At 38.2% G+C, this 14,812-nt stretch overlaps 2 protein-coding genes across 5 annotated transcripts in view; one reads left to right on the top strand and one right to left on the bottom strand.

Annotated features, from left to right (window-relative positions):
• Positions 1-14,812, bottom strand: part of LOC118900046 (serine/threonine-protein kinase TNNI3K) — a 288,316-nt gene that overhangs the window by 64,840 nt on the left and 208,664 nt on the right. The window lies entirely within an intron of this gene.
• On the top strand, positions 574-14,063 carry LRRC53 (leucine rich repeat containing 53). Its single transcript, XM_036862450.1, is given in 5 exon segments — positions 574-661; positions 2,984-3,540; positions 3,542-3,776; positions 8,585-9,097; positions 11,728-14,063. Coding segments are annotated over 5 exon segments (3,729 nt in total).

The raw sequence follows: 14,812 nt of genomic DNA, 5'->3' as shown, positions 1-14,812 counted from the left end.
TTCTCAGCCTCAAATTGAATTCCCAAATTAAAAGAATTAAATAAGGTAATGTATTTGCAAAAGCTCAACAAACTATCAAGTGTTTTACAAAGTAACTTAATTTTTTAATAATCTATATTAATGGCTGTGCCTTGGATGTGAGTTCTCTGAATTTATGGTCAAATGCTTTAAAAGTTCAGTTTGTTTTTTTGTTTATTGTGGGTATACATATATATTTGTTGAAGCATAGTTGATTTAAAATATTATATTAGTTTTAGGTGTACAACATAGTGATTCAATATTTTTATAGATTTTACTCCATTTAAAGTTATTACAAATCATGGCCATATTTCTCTGTGCTGCACACTATATCCTTGTTCCTTATAATGGCTCAGTTTAAATTCTATTCAAATTAAGGATTTCAGCCATTTATCTAGCATCATGTGAGAACCTAAAATGCCCATTAAAAAGCAGAAATCACCAAAATGCCTCATGAGCTGAATATACTGAAATCCCTGGATAATAAATGCCAACATTATGATGTGCATTGCCCTCTACTTTCCTTTCAGGTGGATGGCTCATCTCTTTGCCATTATGCTGCGGTTGGTGGCGGCCTGCCCTGCATCATGTGTGGTGTGCGCCAAAGATGTAACCCTCTGTCACCAGATAACCTATATAGTAGGTAATAAAACCAGTAACTCTAAAAAGCTGTGTTCAGTGTACCTGACAAATTCATTTCTATGCCTTTCTTTGTACTGACTGATCTCTCGGCTCAGCCTGAAAGAGGTAAACTTTTAAAGAGCAAGCTTTCTTTACTGACTAAAGACTGATAATATTATTTTATTTTCCTGTTCGTCCCTGGTGGTCTCAACCAAAACTATTTTAAGACCTTCAGAGGTAACTGAGATATTTTGCTCTTGTAAAAGAATACCACCATTTTATTGTTACACACTTTTTTTAATAAAAGAAAAAAATAGATCACTTTAATTATATTTTGTCCACACTTTGTGCAGATTTGAAACCTACCACAGGCTGGAAGAAATATCAATGAATCAGGAACCTGAACTGCAATTGTTCAGCATTAGTAAGATTAAGTGATGTACCAACAAAACAGATTATTATCAAAGTGCATCTAATTTTGAAAGTGTAGTCTTTTTTTATTGGTAGTAAATGAGCTGTAGAAATGCTAACAAGATACACTGCCTGTATTCATTACATATTGTTTGCTTAAGTCAACAATTTAATAAGACACCTTATTAACAAATTTGAGGAGAATGTGATTTACATCCTGATATCCAAGAAGAGATAAACAAGCTATAAACCGTGCCAATGGAAAAATTTCAGAAACAAATCTAAGATCGAGTGGAAGAAAATGAGTTCTTTCATTTCTAAAATCCTATGACCCCATGAGAATTAAGAGGTAGATGGCATTGTCATTCCTGACAGGAGAGAGACAGTTTCAAGGCTAGTTGGTTGTATACTGTCTCCAATCTGTATAGAAAACACTTAACACTAAACTCCCATCCTCTCAAATAGATCTGACTTCACTACATTTTTTTTTTTGATCAGAGATAGCTGATGTTTGTAAGAAACAAATATTGCTCATCTACATTGCTGCACCTCTATATATTCCTTCTCATTTACAAAGTGTCACATTTGTGAAGTTAGATTTCATAAACACAGAAACAAATGGATGATTTGCAAGTGGAGCCTGTCTGGTCTTAGACAAGAAGTAATTGACAGAAACAATTGCCTGCTCCCTCAGAGTCAGAAATCTCTAGAGGACTGAGGATCCTTAAAAACAAAACTCCCTCAGCCCATATGAAAAACAATGAAAGGAAAAAAATGCCAAACTGGTTAGAATTAATAGAATTAATAGAATTCAAATAATCAGTAATAAATACTAAAAAAAATAACACCCCCAAACAAAAACCCCATGACTTAAGCTTGCTCGTGCTACGGAGATGGGAGCAATTCTTCCAAAAGAAGGCACTGTGGAAATCCTTTGTCTTTTACATTTTTTAAATCTCTTTGTTTCAGTGATGTAGTCTGAATTTCATAAGGGAATTGTGATTTGCTTCCCCCATGGTTGATTGTTCTAATATCACCTGTAGACCTCCCAGGGACAATGGACTCTTCCATCCTTATGACACTGTCATTTGCAGTCAAAACAATTTTAGCATGATAAAGATGTGTTACAATAACTCCTGATTATAATACATCTTTATCGAGTTAAAACGCTTTGATTTCTAATGACAGAGCAGTGATAGCTCTGGGGTGATTATGGTGAAGGGATTTAACAGTTGGAAGCCCTGAGTACCACCTGTCATCACATGATGGACTTCCTTGGAGGGAACAGATATTAGACAGGAGGCCAAGATGGCCCAGACTATAATGAGAACCCCACTGACAGATCCTCAGGTTGTCTGGAGAGATCACAGATCCTTACCAAGTTGCCAACTTTTAGCCTGGAGCTAAAAAGCAGAAACCAACGGTCCTTCTCACTTCTCCCACCCCAATCCACACCTTTATGTTTGAGAGAAAAGATGATTGGCTTCACAGCATAAGTATACATTGCTTGTGGAAAACTGGTTAGGGAGCTCAGACACAGGCTCGGCTCTTGAGTGAATCTGTCTTGGGCCAGCAGGGCTGGAGCAGGTCAGTACACAGCCTCACAGAGAGAAAGCCTGAAAAGCCACTTTCAAAAAAACATCAATGATGATAATCCGAAACAATGAATTAAATCTGACATCTAAAGGAACAGATGGGTTTGTGTTTCTCAAACAAACATGTCATGGTAACAAAGAATATAAAAATCCATCACTCTGATAAAGAGCCACCTTCCCCTTAAACTGAGAAATCAGAGAGTCATTTTCATTTTGTTTATTGTTCTTACCCAGGTGATACGATTGTGCTCAGAGGGTATTGATTATCTCTGCTCTCCACTGTGCTCCCCTCCCACGTGTGTGTACTCGCTTCTAGTCTGTGCTTTTCTTCTCCACAGCAGCCCCTGTGACCACGAGGGTTTTAATCATCACTGATGGGTATCTCTCCTCTATAGAGAGCACAAATCTGTCCCTCTCGTTTAATCTTGCTCTGCTCTCCTTGAGCAGAAATGGCATCGAGGATGTTCGGGAAGACGCCCTGCACACCCTTTCAAAGTTGCGGACGTCGTTGCTGGAGCACAACCAAATATCCAGTTCTTCGCTTACCGATCACAGCTTCAGCAAGCTTCGCAGTCTGCAGGTTCTGGCGCTTAGCAATAACGCTCTCCGTGCCCTGCAAGGGTCTTGGTTCCGAAACACCAGGGGCCTGACCCGGCTCCAGCTGGATGGGAATCAGGTCACTAAACTGACAGACAGTTCTTTGGGAGACACAGATCTCCACAGTCTCAGGCATCTGGATTTATCTAACAATTGTATTTCCTACATTGGGAAAGATGCCTTCCGGCCCCTGCCTCGACTACAGGAAGTAGTCCTGCCGGATGTTTTTACTCCACTGAAGCAGTTAATCCTTCCGAGCTTAGATAAGAACCAGTGGAGCTGCACTTGTGATCTCTACCCCCCTTGCCTGGTTCTTAAGAAACTACGTAAAGTCTTCTGCTCGCACGCACAGGAATGCCAAGGACCTAAATTGTCAGCCATCCACCATGGCTGTGGCCACTGCAAAGGGTGTGCTAAGGCTGTCCGAGACTAACTGCGATTCCAAGGCTTCCAACCTCACTCTGGCTCTAAAGGACAGAAGTCCCCTCTTCCCAGGGCAGGATGTGGCCCTGCTGACTGTCCTTGGCTTTGCAGGTATGACAGGGAGAAGTGTGCCCAGCTTTTCTCCATATTCTTGAAGTACACTAAATAATGCCTTTCTCAGGCAACTGGGGAACCTTTCCAGGGCTTGTGGAAGGGAGAGGTTGTCAGTAGTGTGGGAGGATGTTAGTTGATTTGGCATAGGTTGCAAAAATTACCTGTTGCAAAGAAGCTGTCTAACATAGAGGAAAGGGCCTTGAACCAGAATTCAAGAGCTCTAGTTCTGGTATAACTAGCACTGTGATCTTGAGTACATTAACCTGCTATTCAGACTGCAGTTTTCTCGTCTGTAATGAGGGAATGGTCTATATTTCAGTACTGGTACATTCATTAAGATGCTGGGAGATAGGGTTGAAGAAAGTGATGAGACATAGTCTATTTCCTCAAGGCACTCCCATCGGTGTGCTTCTCCGTGGTGGAGTGAGAATCAGCGGGCTCTACCAAGTGCAGGGGGAGATGCTATTATGACAACCAGGTGCATCCTGCTCTATAGTGCTTGTATAAATACTATAGAGCTTATACCAGCTCTATAAGCTTATACAAGAGCATATATACAGCTTATACAAGCATGAGCTCCGCAGTTAGATTATCCAGGTTTGAAACCTGGCTCTGCTCTTACTTGCTGTGTGACTTGGGCAAGTGATTTAGCTGCTACGTGCCTTGGTTTTCTTCTATTTGGGGGTTTTGAATTCTTTTTTTTTTTTTTTATTAATTTATTTATTTAGCTGCGCCGTGTGTTAGTTGCAGCACGGGGGGCTTTTAGCTGCAGCATGTGGGATCTAGTTCCCTGATCAGGGATCGAACCCAGGCCCCCTGCACTGGGCGTGTGGAGTCCCAGCCACTGGACCACGAGGGAAGTCCCTTGAATTCTTTTAAGATTTCTGTTTGTCTAACTTGTTCACAAACTTGGCGCATTACCCCACCCCACAACTGACTAAGGAGAGGATACTATTCAATCCTTTAAATTTTCTATGGTAGTTTAAAATTTTTTAAAACTATGCATCAGCTATCATTACATCTCACTGGATGAATGATGTAATGTGATGCTTTGTGGCATTAGTCAAAGACCAAATATGCATGAGATTTGTCAAGATATCTAGATGTTTGTATGCTTTCAGTGCATGGTGAAATCCTTTGCACCTGTGGGTAGCCATGGTGATGAGAAGTGTGTGTATGTGGGGGATGTGTGTGTTTGTGGGGGGTTCCCCAACACTGGAGGACCAGAGACTTGCAAATAGCACTCAGGACTGAACTGATATACTTTGAATATGTGCCATAAATCATTATTCCATAGCAGGTTTCCAGTGAATCACTTGAACATCAGATTTTTAGCTCCTTTTCATCAGGGTAGATGGAGACCAGTGTCAGGTCTAGACAGTGAAACTACCACCAGCAGTAACCAAATTCACTTGGAAGTGAATTCGAATTCTCTCAGGAAGATAAATTGTTTTCGAAAATGTGTAACCATGTCAGTAATTTTACGTGCTAAGAAATAATTTACCACAAAAGACAAAAGCACTAGAGCAACAGAGAGTTTTTCCTTAAATGTGTTAGAATACTTAGTATCTTATAGGTATCGTTTATGTCTATTTTTAGAAAAGATTTTGCCAAGTAGCAACTCTGCATTAGTGTAGAGATAGATAAAAATTCTGGAAGGTTCCAAAGGCTTTGTCAAAATGATAGGAAGCTTAACATGCTGATAAATTATAAATATTATTACATGCATGTTAAGTTATTGTTTGTGAAATTACCATAAAAATGTACCTTTCACTGATTAATTGTTAAAGATGCTGTTTTTAAGCGGGATTCCTCTTTAAAACAGCTCTGACTTTTGATACCGATTTACTCCTTCGAAGGTGCTACTCCTCCTGAAGTGAAAGTGTGGTCAATAATCTATCCCTCTAGATTGTGGGAAAAACACTTAGAACTAAAATTTGGCCTCTGATTCTATTTCTTCTTTGGCTATAGATAAATCATCACAATTCCAAGGAATATGTAAAATCATATTCAGTGAATTTAAAACTGAAAAGTGGCTAATTGGCCCCTAACCTCTTGACACTTCCTATTCTGTGAACTGGAGGATAAAAAGAGAAAGCTTTCATGAAGCTGTAACATTTCCAATTCTTCAATGAGATTTTTATCATTAATTTTGCATTTTTGTTGTCTTTCCAACTCAGAAATATTCTTAGAATACTTTTTAAAAATTGCAACAATGCCCATGGCAATGAAAATTCAGCCATCTTCTTGATAGTAGGTTCAGCCTACCTACGAGCTTCATCTGCTGTTTTTGCTCTCTGCAGTAATAGAAAGTGACCATACCTGAGTGGTAATGTGACACAGACATAGCTCTAGCAAACAATAGCGGGAGAGTGAGTGGTTCCTCGCGGTTTGGACACAATTACTGAGAAACTTTATCCCATAATCAGATTACGCCTACTCTCATTTCAGTGGCTGATTCATGCGTTTAAGAAAATTTAGGTCTTTCTTTCCTTTATTATTTGGTTTAGTAACTGCATCAGCCATACAAAGTATTCTCTTAATGATTTGTTTTGGATTCTTTTTCCTAACAGCTGAGGCTTTTAGGATCTAATAGGACAATACCAAGCCTAAAAAGCAGCAGCAGCAGCAATTACAACCACAATAACATATAACAATGACCATTCACTGACTCTTACTATATCAAAATACTGTATTAAACATGTCACATATATTATCTCACTTGATCTCTGAGTGGTATTAATTATTCCTGTTTGATAGAGGAGGAAAACTAAGGCTCAGAGAGGTTAGAAAATGTTCCCAAGAAAAGTATCAGAACAGAGCTTTGAATCCTGAGTTTTCTTACTCCATGTAAGAGATACAGAGATGTTTCTAAAATTTTATTATTTTCATGTTTTTAACATTTAAAAACCAAAACCTTTGGAAAAACCCAGACTCTAGGATCTGGCAATTAAAATGTTCTGATCTAACTTTTGCCACTACTTTTAAAAAACGTTGTGTTTTTAATAGAGATTTCATTATTTCAATATGTTATAGCACTTTCCAAGAGTGTATTGTTGTCAAAGAAATAAAAATGGGGCTTAAAAAGTTACGATCTGGTAAGCTACAAAAAGGTTGGCAGATTTTGCCAGAAACTGCTATTCTATTTGGTTAATCTTCATCTTTAACAGAAAAAAATGAAACAACTATGCCTGACCCCTTCTCTTTTCTTTCAAGTTTAAAAAATATCATCACATTTTCATTAAAGTTGTCTGCAGTGGAGAGAACCAGGCATAGTGCAATCAAGGAGTCTGGAATGCTGGTATCATCTTATTCACTGTCCTCATCTCCAGAGTCGGGGAACTGAGTTTTCCAGGGCAACTGACTTGCCCAGGGTCACACAGCAAGTTATAGGTAAAGCTGGACTCAGAACACAGAACTCCAAACTCAGTCTATACTGACACCATGTCCTCCTGATCATCATTTTGGAGATTTGTGAGATTAGACCACTCAGTGCTTTTCATTATTAGGATTCATAAACAGAATTCCTTCTGTTTATTTAAGAATATTCAATAAACAATTCTGGGATGACTTCTCTGTGCCAGTGTTGAGAGCACTGGAGATACAATATCAAATAAGACTGAAAAGATCCATTTCCTCATAGTGCTTAATTCTAGCAGGGGAGGACAGACAGTGAACAAGCAAATGAATAAGTGAACACAATAATTTTATACTGTTTTAAGTGCCAAGAAAAAAGGAAATCACTGTGTCAGAGAGAGAGTTGGGTGTAACTCAGAGACTTTGGTATGAACATCTATGTGGTTGAAGATGCTGTTTGTCAAGATGAGAAACAGTGAAGTAGAAACAGGTTAGACTCTGCACTTGAGCTTGAGAAACACTGCCGTTTACGATGTTATTTAGAGGATAAGCTAGCCTATAGAGAACATGAAATGACAGTACCAGGAATTCTGAGATTAGATGTCAATAATTTTATTGTGGTAGTTCAAAGAAGGGAGTGATCTTTGCAAGATGGGAAAAAAATAGCAAACGTGTCAAGAAATTGGGAGGTAGGATTTAGATTTTAAAGGATAAATGAAATTCAAATAAGCAGAGCTAGGAGACAGTATTAGAAGCATCATTGAGAGAATACACAAAGGCTTAGAAGTACATTTTAAGACTAATGAATTGAAGAGTTTGAAACATAACGTTTGAATGTGGGAAATAATAAAAAATGAGGCTAGGAAAGAAGGTTATGGCAAGATTATACTGAGTCTTGAATGCCAAGGAGTTTGACCTTTATGCTAATAGAAGCCAATGATGTATTCTGAGGTAGGGGATGAATCTTTAGAGATGATTAAAATATGGCAATAGCTTGTAGAATCTTTTTTTCTTTGGGAGTAGGAGGTTATTGTACATGAGAATTTCAGGGTATATGCTAAATGTGGTCTATTTTTATTGACTATGGGATTAAGAAATAGGAAGCTTCATTTCCCATAGGCAGAAAAGAATTTTTTTTTGCAGGAATTATTTTATCTTGAATGAATTTCAGTCCATGAAAAAAACCCCTTTTTCTGTCAAACACATTCCAGATGGTATTGTTTCTTATAATTTTTAATCGATACAAAGAAAGATCCAAATTGGAAAACGGAACAATGTTGATTAAATATCCTCTGTCTGGACTAATATTTTTCCACATGGTGATAGATTTCCCACCCATTTCGACACCCTTTAAGCCATTAACCTTGATATTTGTGGATTTCACATTTGATGATTTATATGTTTCTTCCTATGATGTTATCTTTTAATAGTCTCTCTATTTGTCACAGGAGCTGTTGGTCTCACTTGCCTAGGTTTAGTTGTATTTAACTGGAAACTCCAACAAGGCAAAGCAAATGAACACACAGAAAACCTTCCTTGCAGAACCTTCGATGAATCCCCGTGTGATCATGAGGCAAGAAATTACCACGCTGAGGGATACTGTAACTGCCACTTAACTCAGGAAAACGAGATAAAGGTCATGTCCATTGTGGGGTCCAGAAAGGAAATGCCACTCTTACAGGAAAACAGCCATCAAGCAGTACTGTCCTCTGAGTCCACAGCCCTTGACAGATCATTTAGAAACCTGAAAGGGAAGGGCCATGGGGCAGACAGCACTTTCTTCTGCTTTGGTGGCAGACTGCTGCAGTCAGGATGTTCAGAGCCTCCTGGGAATATGGCAGCGTTTAATGAAGCCAGCTTACTTACAAGATATTGTCCAAAGAGAGCTGAAAAGCTGAGGAATCGTGAGCCTGGGGAAGTCCAACCTCAAACTCTGCCACAGCATGTAACAAGAACAATAGGTGAGTTGTCTTGTTTTAGAAAATCCCACTCTGTTTAAATCCCTTCGAAAGGGTAGCCTCCTTTGAGTTCCTCAAAAGAGAAATGCCGTAAAAATCATGGTGGCACCAGCCTATTCCTCTCCTAAAGATACTGGCCATGTATCTTTGTGCGTATGGAGTGAGGTGTAGATGGACTCTTCCCACCCTCAGGAGCTGAGAGTACACCTTGTGCCCATTGGCAAGTGAATTTTGTGACCCAACACCTAACAATGTTTTTTTTGGTTTGTTTGTTTTTAAGAAGCCTTTTAAATAGCAATAGTGCTGTTAAGATTTATAGGAGGCTGAGTATCGGCTTCTATTCCAACATCCTTCGAGTCTAATGCCAGTTCTACAGTAAGCAACCTTCCCAGAGCATGACATGTTAGAAGAATGGGCCTTCTAATGCTAGTGATTCATTTCAGGAATGATGTCAAGACACATACTTTGCTTGCTGAGCTGTCAGGGATGATAACTTCCCAGTTCAGGGAAAGTCAGGACTTAATTCATTGTCCCATGTTGGGAGCCAAGTGAATCTGGCTGTGACATCTACCCACTGTACATGGGTGATGTCAATATTTAGGTGGAGGCAATGAATTAAATGTCTTCCTTTTTCTCCCTGAATGGTAAGGCAATGCTTTCAGGCTCAACAGTGAAACATTTGACAGCTGCTCTGTAAGGAGGTTCCTGTCGTTTATTTGAATTGGTTTACAACAGGCAGAGCTTTCTCTCAGAATATGAATGACAGAGGTGCTGCCCCAAGAAATTCTTACCATGGGGATCTGGCCCTAAGGATGGATTTGGGGACAATTGGAAAAGAATGAAACTGTATGTTATTCCATATGTGGTATAAAGCAGGATGTGAATTTATGCCATTGCATCCCCCAGACTTCAGATCTTACCAGTTTCGGGGGCCTGATGATTTGACTGAAAAGAGGAATGGCCAAGGAAGAAAACAGCTGCCATAGAAACCCGATCAGATTGGTTTTATTTTATAAAGCAATAAGCCCTTAGCCTTTCAATAGAATCATACCTTAGGCAGATGTTTCATTTTAGTTTTGTCCAGAGCCTTCACTTCTCTGTGGAAAACTCCTATACTAAAGGGAAAGTGGCCTCTTAACCATTTAAAACCCAGTCTCTTGTTTCACACAAATGCTGGTTTGTCAAATCAGTACAATTACTTTTAAGAAAGACTTGAAATTTTGTACATGCCAGGCATTGTACTGAAGCTGGAAAGGACAGTTATTGGAGAGAAAACGTTCAAGACCACACCTGCTCCAGAATAGAAGTCTGTAAGAGGCAATATCACTCTAATTAGGGCTTCTAACTCGGAAACATAGAATTACAGTATGTCAGGGGTAGAGGAGATTTTAGAGGTGATCTAGTCCAATAGCTTTTAATATTTATCTTTGAGCCACAGAACTCTCTTAGAATATGTTAAAGGCTAGCAATTCTTTCCCCCAGAAGAATTTTATACCCACATAAAGTTCCCACTTGTCTAATCTCCTGATTTCCAGCGAGTAAATGGCTTCTTCAAGTTTACTCAGAGAGTTGAAGTTAGATCTTAGATTAGAACTGGATGCAAGTTGGGGCTTTTTTCACCTCTTTCTTTCTATCACTGAAACGAATACTTCTTTCTTCCTTTGGATAAACCAATTTCACAAAACAAGAAAAAGTACACGGGTAAGATGTAATTTTAAACTTAATATGCATTGTGGAAGAGGATAGGGTTTAGTAACAGACAGACCTGGGTCAAATTCTGCCATAACATTTAGCGGACATGTGACTGGGAGAAAACATGCAACCTCTCTAAACTTGTTTCTTCCTCTGTAAATGTGCTAGGAAAATAGGACTTGTCCAAGGGATCAGGTCTCTTAAATGAAAAAAGGAATGTACAATATTTAACACAATGCCTACCTCTTATGCTCAATTAATGGTGAAATATTACTAATATTTTTGTCACTAATATTATTTAACATGTATCATTAATAAATATTGTATTAACATGCACCATTTAAAAGTCTCAGACAGATTCTTTCAACACAGACCAGGCCATAGTCCAAAAAACATATTCATTTAACAAATATTTAATGAATATTAAATGATGCCAAGTAAAGCAGATACGGACTCTGCCTTATTGGAACCAGTAATATCACAAGTATCTCTCTGTTATTGTTGAGGTTATCATCTGCTTGAAACCTATATATTACTCAATATTTTATTATGTTCTTCCTAATATTTAGTCCCAAGTGGTAAATGAATTGAGAAAAAAATTACTCTAGCCACTTGGAAAGAATTTAGATATTATTCATATTTAAAGCTAACCTCATGGACAACTAATCTAAAGATTTACAATATGAATATTTTTATTTCTAATTCCACAACTTTTACATCAGCATCACAACTGATTAAAATGTGGCCGTAAAGAGTGTCATTGCAAACACACCAAACTGCCAAATGTCCCTTGAGGATTTGTTTAAAAATTAGGAAATTTTCAAGAATTGCCATAATCAGAGGAGTCCTTTTTGCACCTTTCATAAGGCTTCTAAGCGTCTGTTTGGTTGGAGTAATAAAACTCTGCTCAGTGCTAAATTCCTGCATTTATTGTTCAGCAGATATCAGCAGTGACACATTTAGTAGAAGATATGCAACATCTGCTTCAGCCTTGGCAAGAGAAAGTCTTGAAAAGCATTTAACAAATGAATCATGGCAGCCTCCAATAGAAAAAGGAGACAATGGCTTACAACCACACAGGCTGAGACATTTTATTATAGACTCATCATCCAAGCCTTGTGAGCCTGAGGAACACTCTGTACAAACAATCTTACAAAAACATAGATCAAAATATGATGATCCTTGTGGGCTGTTAACACGAAGCAGGCCTGGGTATTTGCAGCCAAATGGGTGTCTTATCTGTAAATATGTGCCCTGTGATCAATTTCAAGATTATGTGAAAGAAAGGAAGCCAAATCGTCGAGAACTTTCAAAGCCCAAGAAAGAGCAAATCCAAATTAACAGAGCAATAGAAAAATTCCTCATGAGTGAGGACAACATGGAGATATTGGGGTTATCAACAAAAATCAAGAAAACATATTCCCCTAAGAGGGTTAGCTTTCATCATCCTGATTTAGTAGAAAAAAATAGTTTGGTGATGCCATCCAAAACATCAAGCCATTGGAAAGAGCAGAAAAATCAAAGTAACCACCTGACTAACTTGGATCTCAAAAAATGTAGCAATCCTCAGGAGAGAAACAAAGGAGGAAAATGGCTTACTGATCCACAGATTCTGCAAAAGAAGAGAACCAATCAATCTGACTTCAAAGGGAAAATTAAAGGACACAATTTAAGGATAAAATTAAATTTAAACCCTTTTAGAAAAATTAGAGTCCATCCAGAAAAATCGTTGCCAGAATTCCCAAAGAAACACAGACAAGTGTTGTCACCTTCTAATAAATTCTCCAAAGTTTCTGAGAAAGAAGCCAAAATAAACCTTGTGTCCTCTGCAGATTTTCACCAACAGTCAGAGAGTAACAACTATGTTAGATTCACTACAAAACGGCTGCCTCTCAAACATGCCCCAAAGCAGACCCCATATTACAGAAAAAACATTAAAAAGGCTCCTCTCTTCAGTGCTGACAACTTGTCAGTGGCCAACCAGAGCTCTATGGAAGGCAATTGTCACCCTACTGGTCATATTCCTGATGGAAACCCATCAACATTGCCTCAGCCAACACCCACTGTGACTGAACACAGGCAGTCACACTCTCCCGTCTCAGCTGAGCAAGTGGGAGGTGCAGCTCACCTTGCACTGGGCATTCCTTGTTACTCACCAGCGACTTTGGAAAACATAGGAAGGAATATTTTACCATCCCACCATTCTAGGGGGGCTACTGACCAAGGGGCGACAGAGCCCACTGAACACATGGAGCAGGACAAATCAAAGACCAGTGAGCTAAACCAGTTTTCTTTGTCCCTGGGGAATCAAATCCATGGGACTGAAACCTACAAGGAACATACTTTAGATCAAAATCAAACCTCACAACGTGTAGAGCAACTCTCAAGTCACGAACAACTTGGAAACGAAGAAAAAACATTAATGACAGAACCCAAAATATCACATCCAATTGTGGAAATTTGTGTTATGGGTGAGGGAAATGATGTAGAAAAGAAACTTCCTAAAACAGAAACTTATGATTCCTCTCCTATTTCCCGGACACAATCCAAGGGCAACTTTACATTTATGAAGACAAATTCTATTCCATACCAAAATAAAAGAGAGCTTCCCAAGGATATCAGTACCTCTCTTAGTACTCAAGCCATCTGGCCTCTAACCAATAGTAGTGAAAAAGGAATTGACAGCACAAATGCATTGCCCAGAGATGACGGTGCTGAAGCACTGGAGATAAAATTAGTAGGGAAAGAAGAGAAAAAAATGTTCGAAGAAAGCAAGGCAAATTCTAGTATGTTAATTAGGACCACACAGATGACCTTAAATGGCACCACAAAAGAAAAGCTACAAACTTGGGAAAATGGAAAAGGTGAAAAACATATATTATATGATTCAAACTCTGTTGAGGCGACTATTACAGCTAAGGATTTGAGAATGACGAGTTCCCATGAAACCAAAAATAGACTACCTTGTAGTGAAATAAATCTTAAAATTAACAGTAATATGCATGATTTGAGAGAAGTTCAAGATTTTCAAACAGATAAAGATAACAGTGCACATAAAGAAGGTGCAATGACAGGGGAGACATTACCAGAGTTAAAAGACATTAGTTTTGAGGCAGAAAATAAGGTGTCTCTAATTCTTAGAAGAATAAATGAAGCTGAAAACTCTGCTCCTAAACCTACATTGTGTCCACCATCTGCTGAATATGTTAATTCATCACCTTTAGGGGCAGAACAAAGTGAACAAAATAACTCAAATAATAATCCTTTTCTACTTTAGCTTTCTTCAAAAGGACACACAAACACTCCCTTGCCTTTGCATGCATTTCAAATGCAGTATTTTGGAGGAAAAATCCTCAGTAACTCTTTGTTATCAATAAAATAAAAGTACACAGTTGAATATAATGCAAAAATCAAAGAGCCACGAGATATGTTTGACACAATTAATTGAGTTTGCTTCTCTAAGGAATGGGAAAATGGGAAAGAAGAGTTGTGTCTCATCCTGGAAAAGAAAGCAAACATTAAAAAAAAAAGCCTTAAGCAAATGAAAGATTAAATAAGAAAAAAGTACTTGAGCCGATTTACACTTGATGATTATTTTATGGAAATTACTATACACATCTCAATTAGTGGTATTACAATATTGCTTTTGACATAGATGATTATATATTCATACTTGTGCCTGATCTGTTTTCCTAATTATGGTATGAAAATAAAAATTGAGCTTTGTTTGTTAACTGTAGTCTAGCTGATATGCATATTGGCATATTTCAACCATTTGCGACTGTTTTATTGACAATTATGCTAGATCCTAAGTAGAAGTCTTTAAAAACTGTTATTTCTCTAAGAGAAAAATTTAAGGATTTCCAGAGGTAGTAGGCCATTTCTGTAAAATCTGTAAAATCCTATAAATCCACTAGGTGGAGATCTCGACTTCAATCATTTTAGAACAAATGGGACTTCAAAATCAACACAATAGCTCGAGAACAAAAGGAATATTAACAAGCTTTATTGCCAATTGTTATTAAC

The sequence above is a fragment of the Balaenoptera musculus genome, chromosome 1 (assembly GCF_009873245.2).
Source record: "Balaenoptera musculus isolate JJ_BM4_2016_0621 chromosome 1, mBalMus1.pri.v3, whole genome shotgun sequence".
Classification (NCBI taxonomy): domain Eukaryota; kingdom Metazoa; phylum Chordata; class Mammalia; order Artiodactyla; family Balaenopteridae; genus Balaenoptera; species Balaenoptera musculus.
This window is presented reverse-complemented; position numbering and strand designations above follow the sequence as displayed.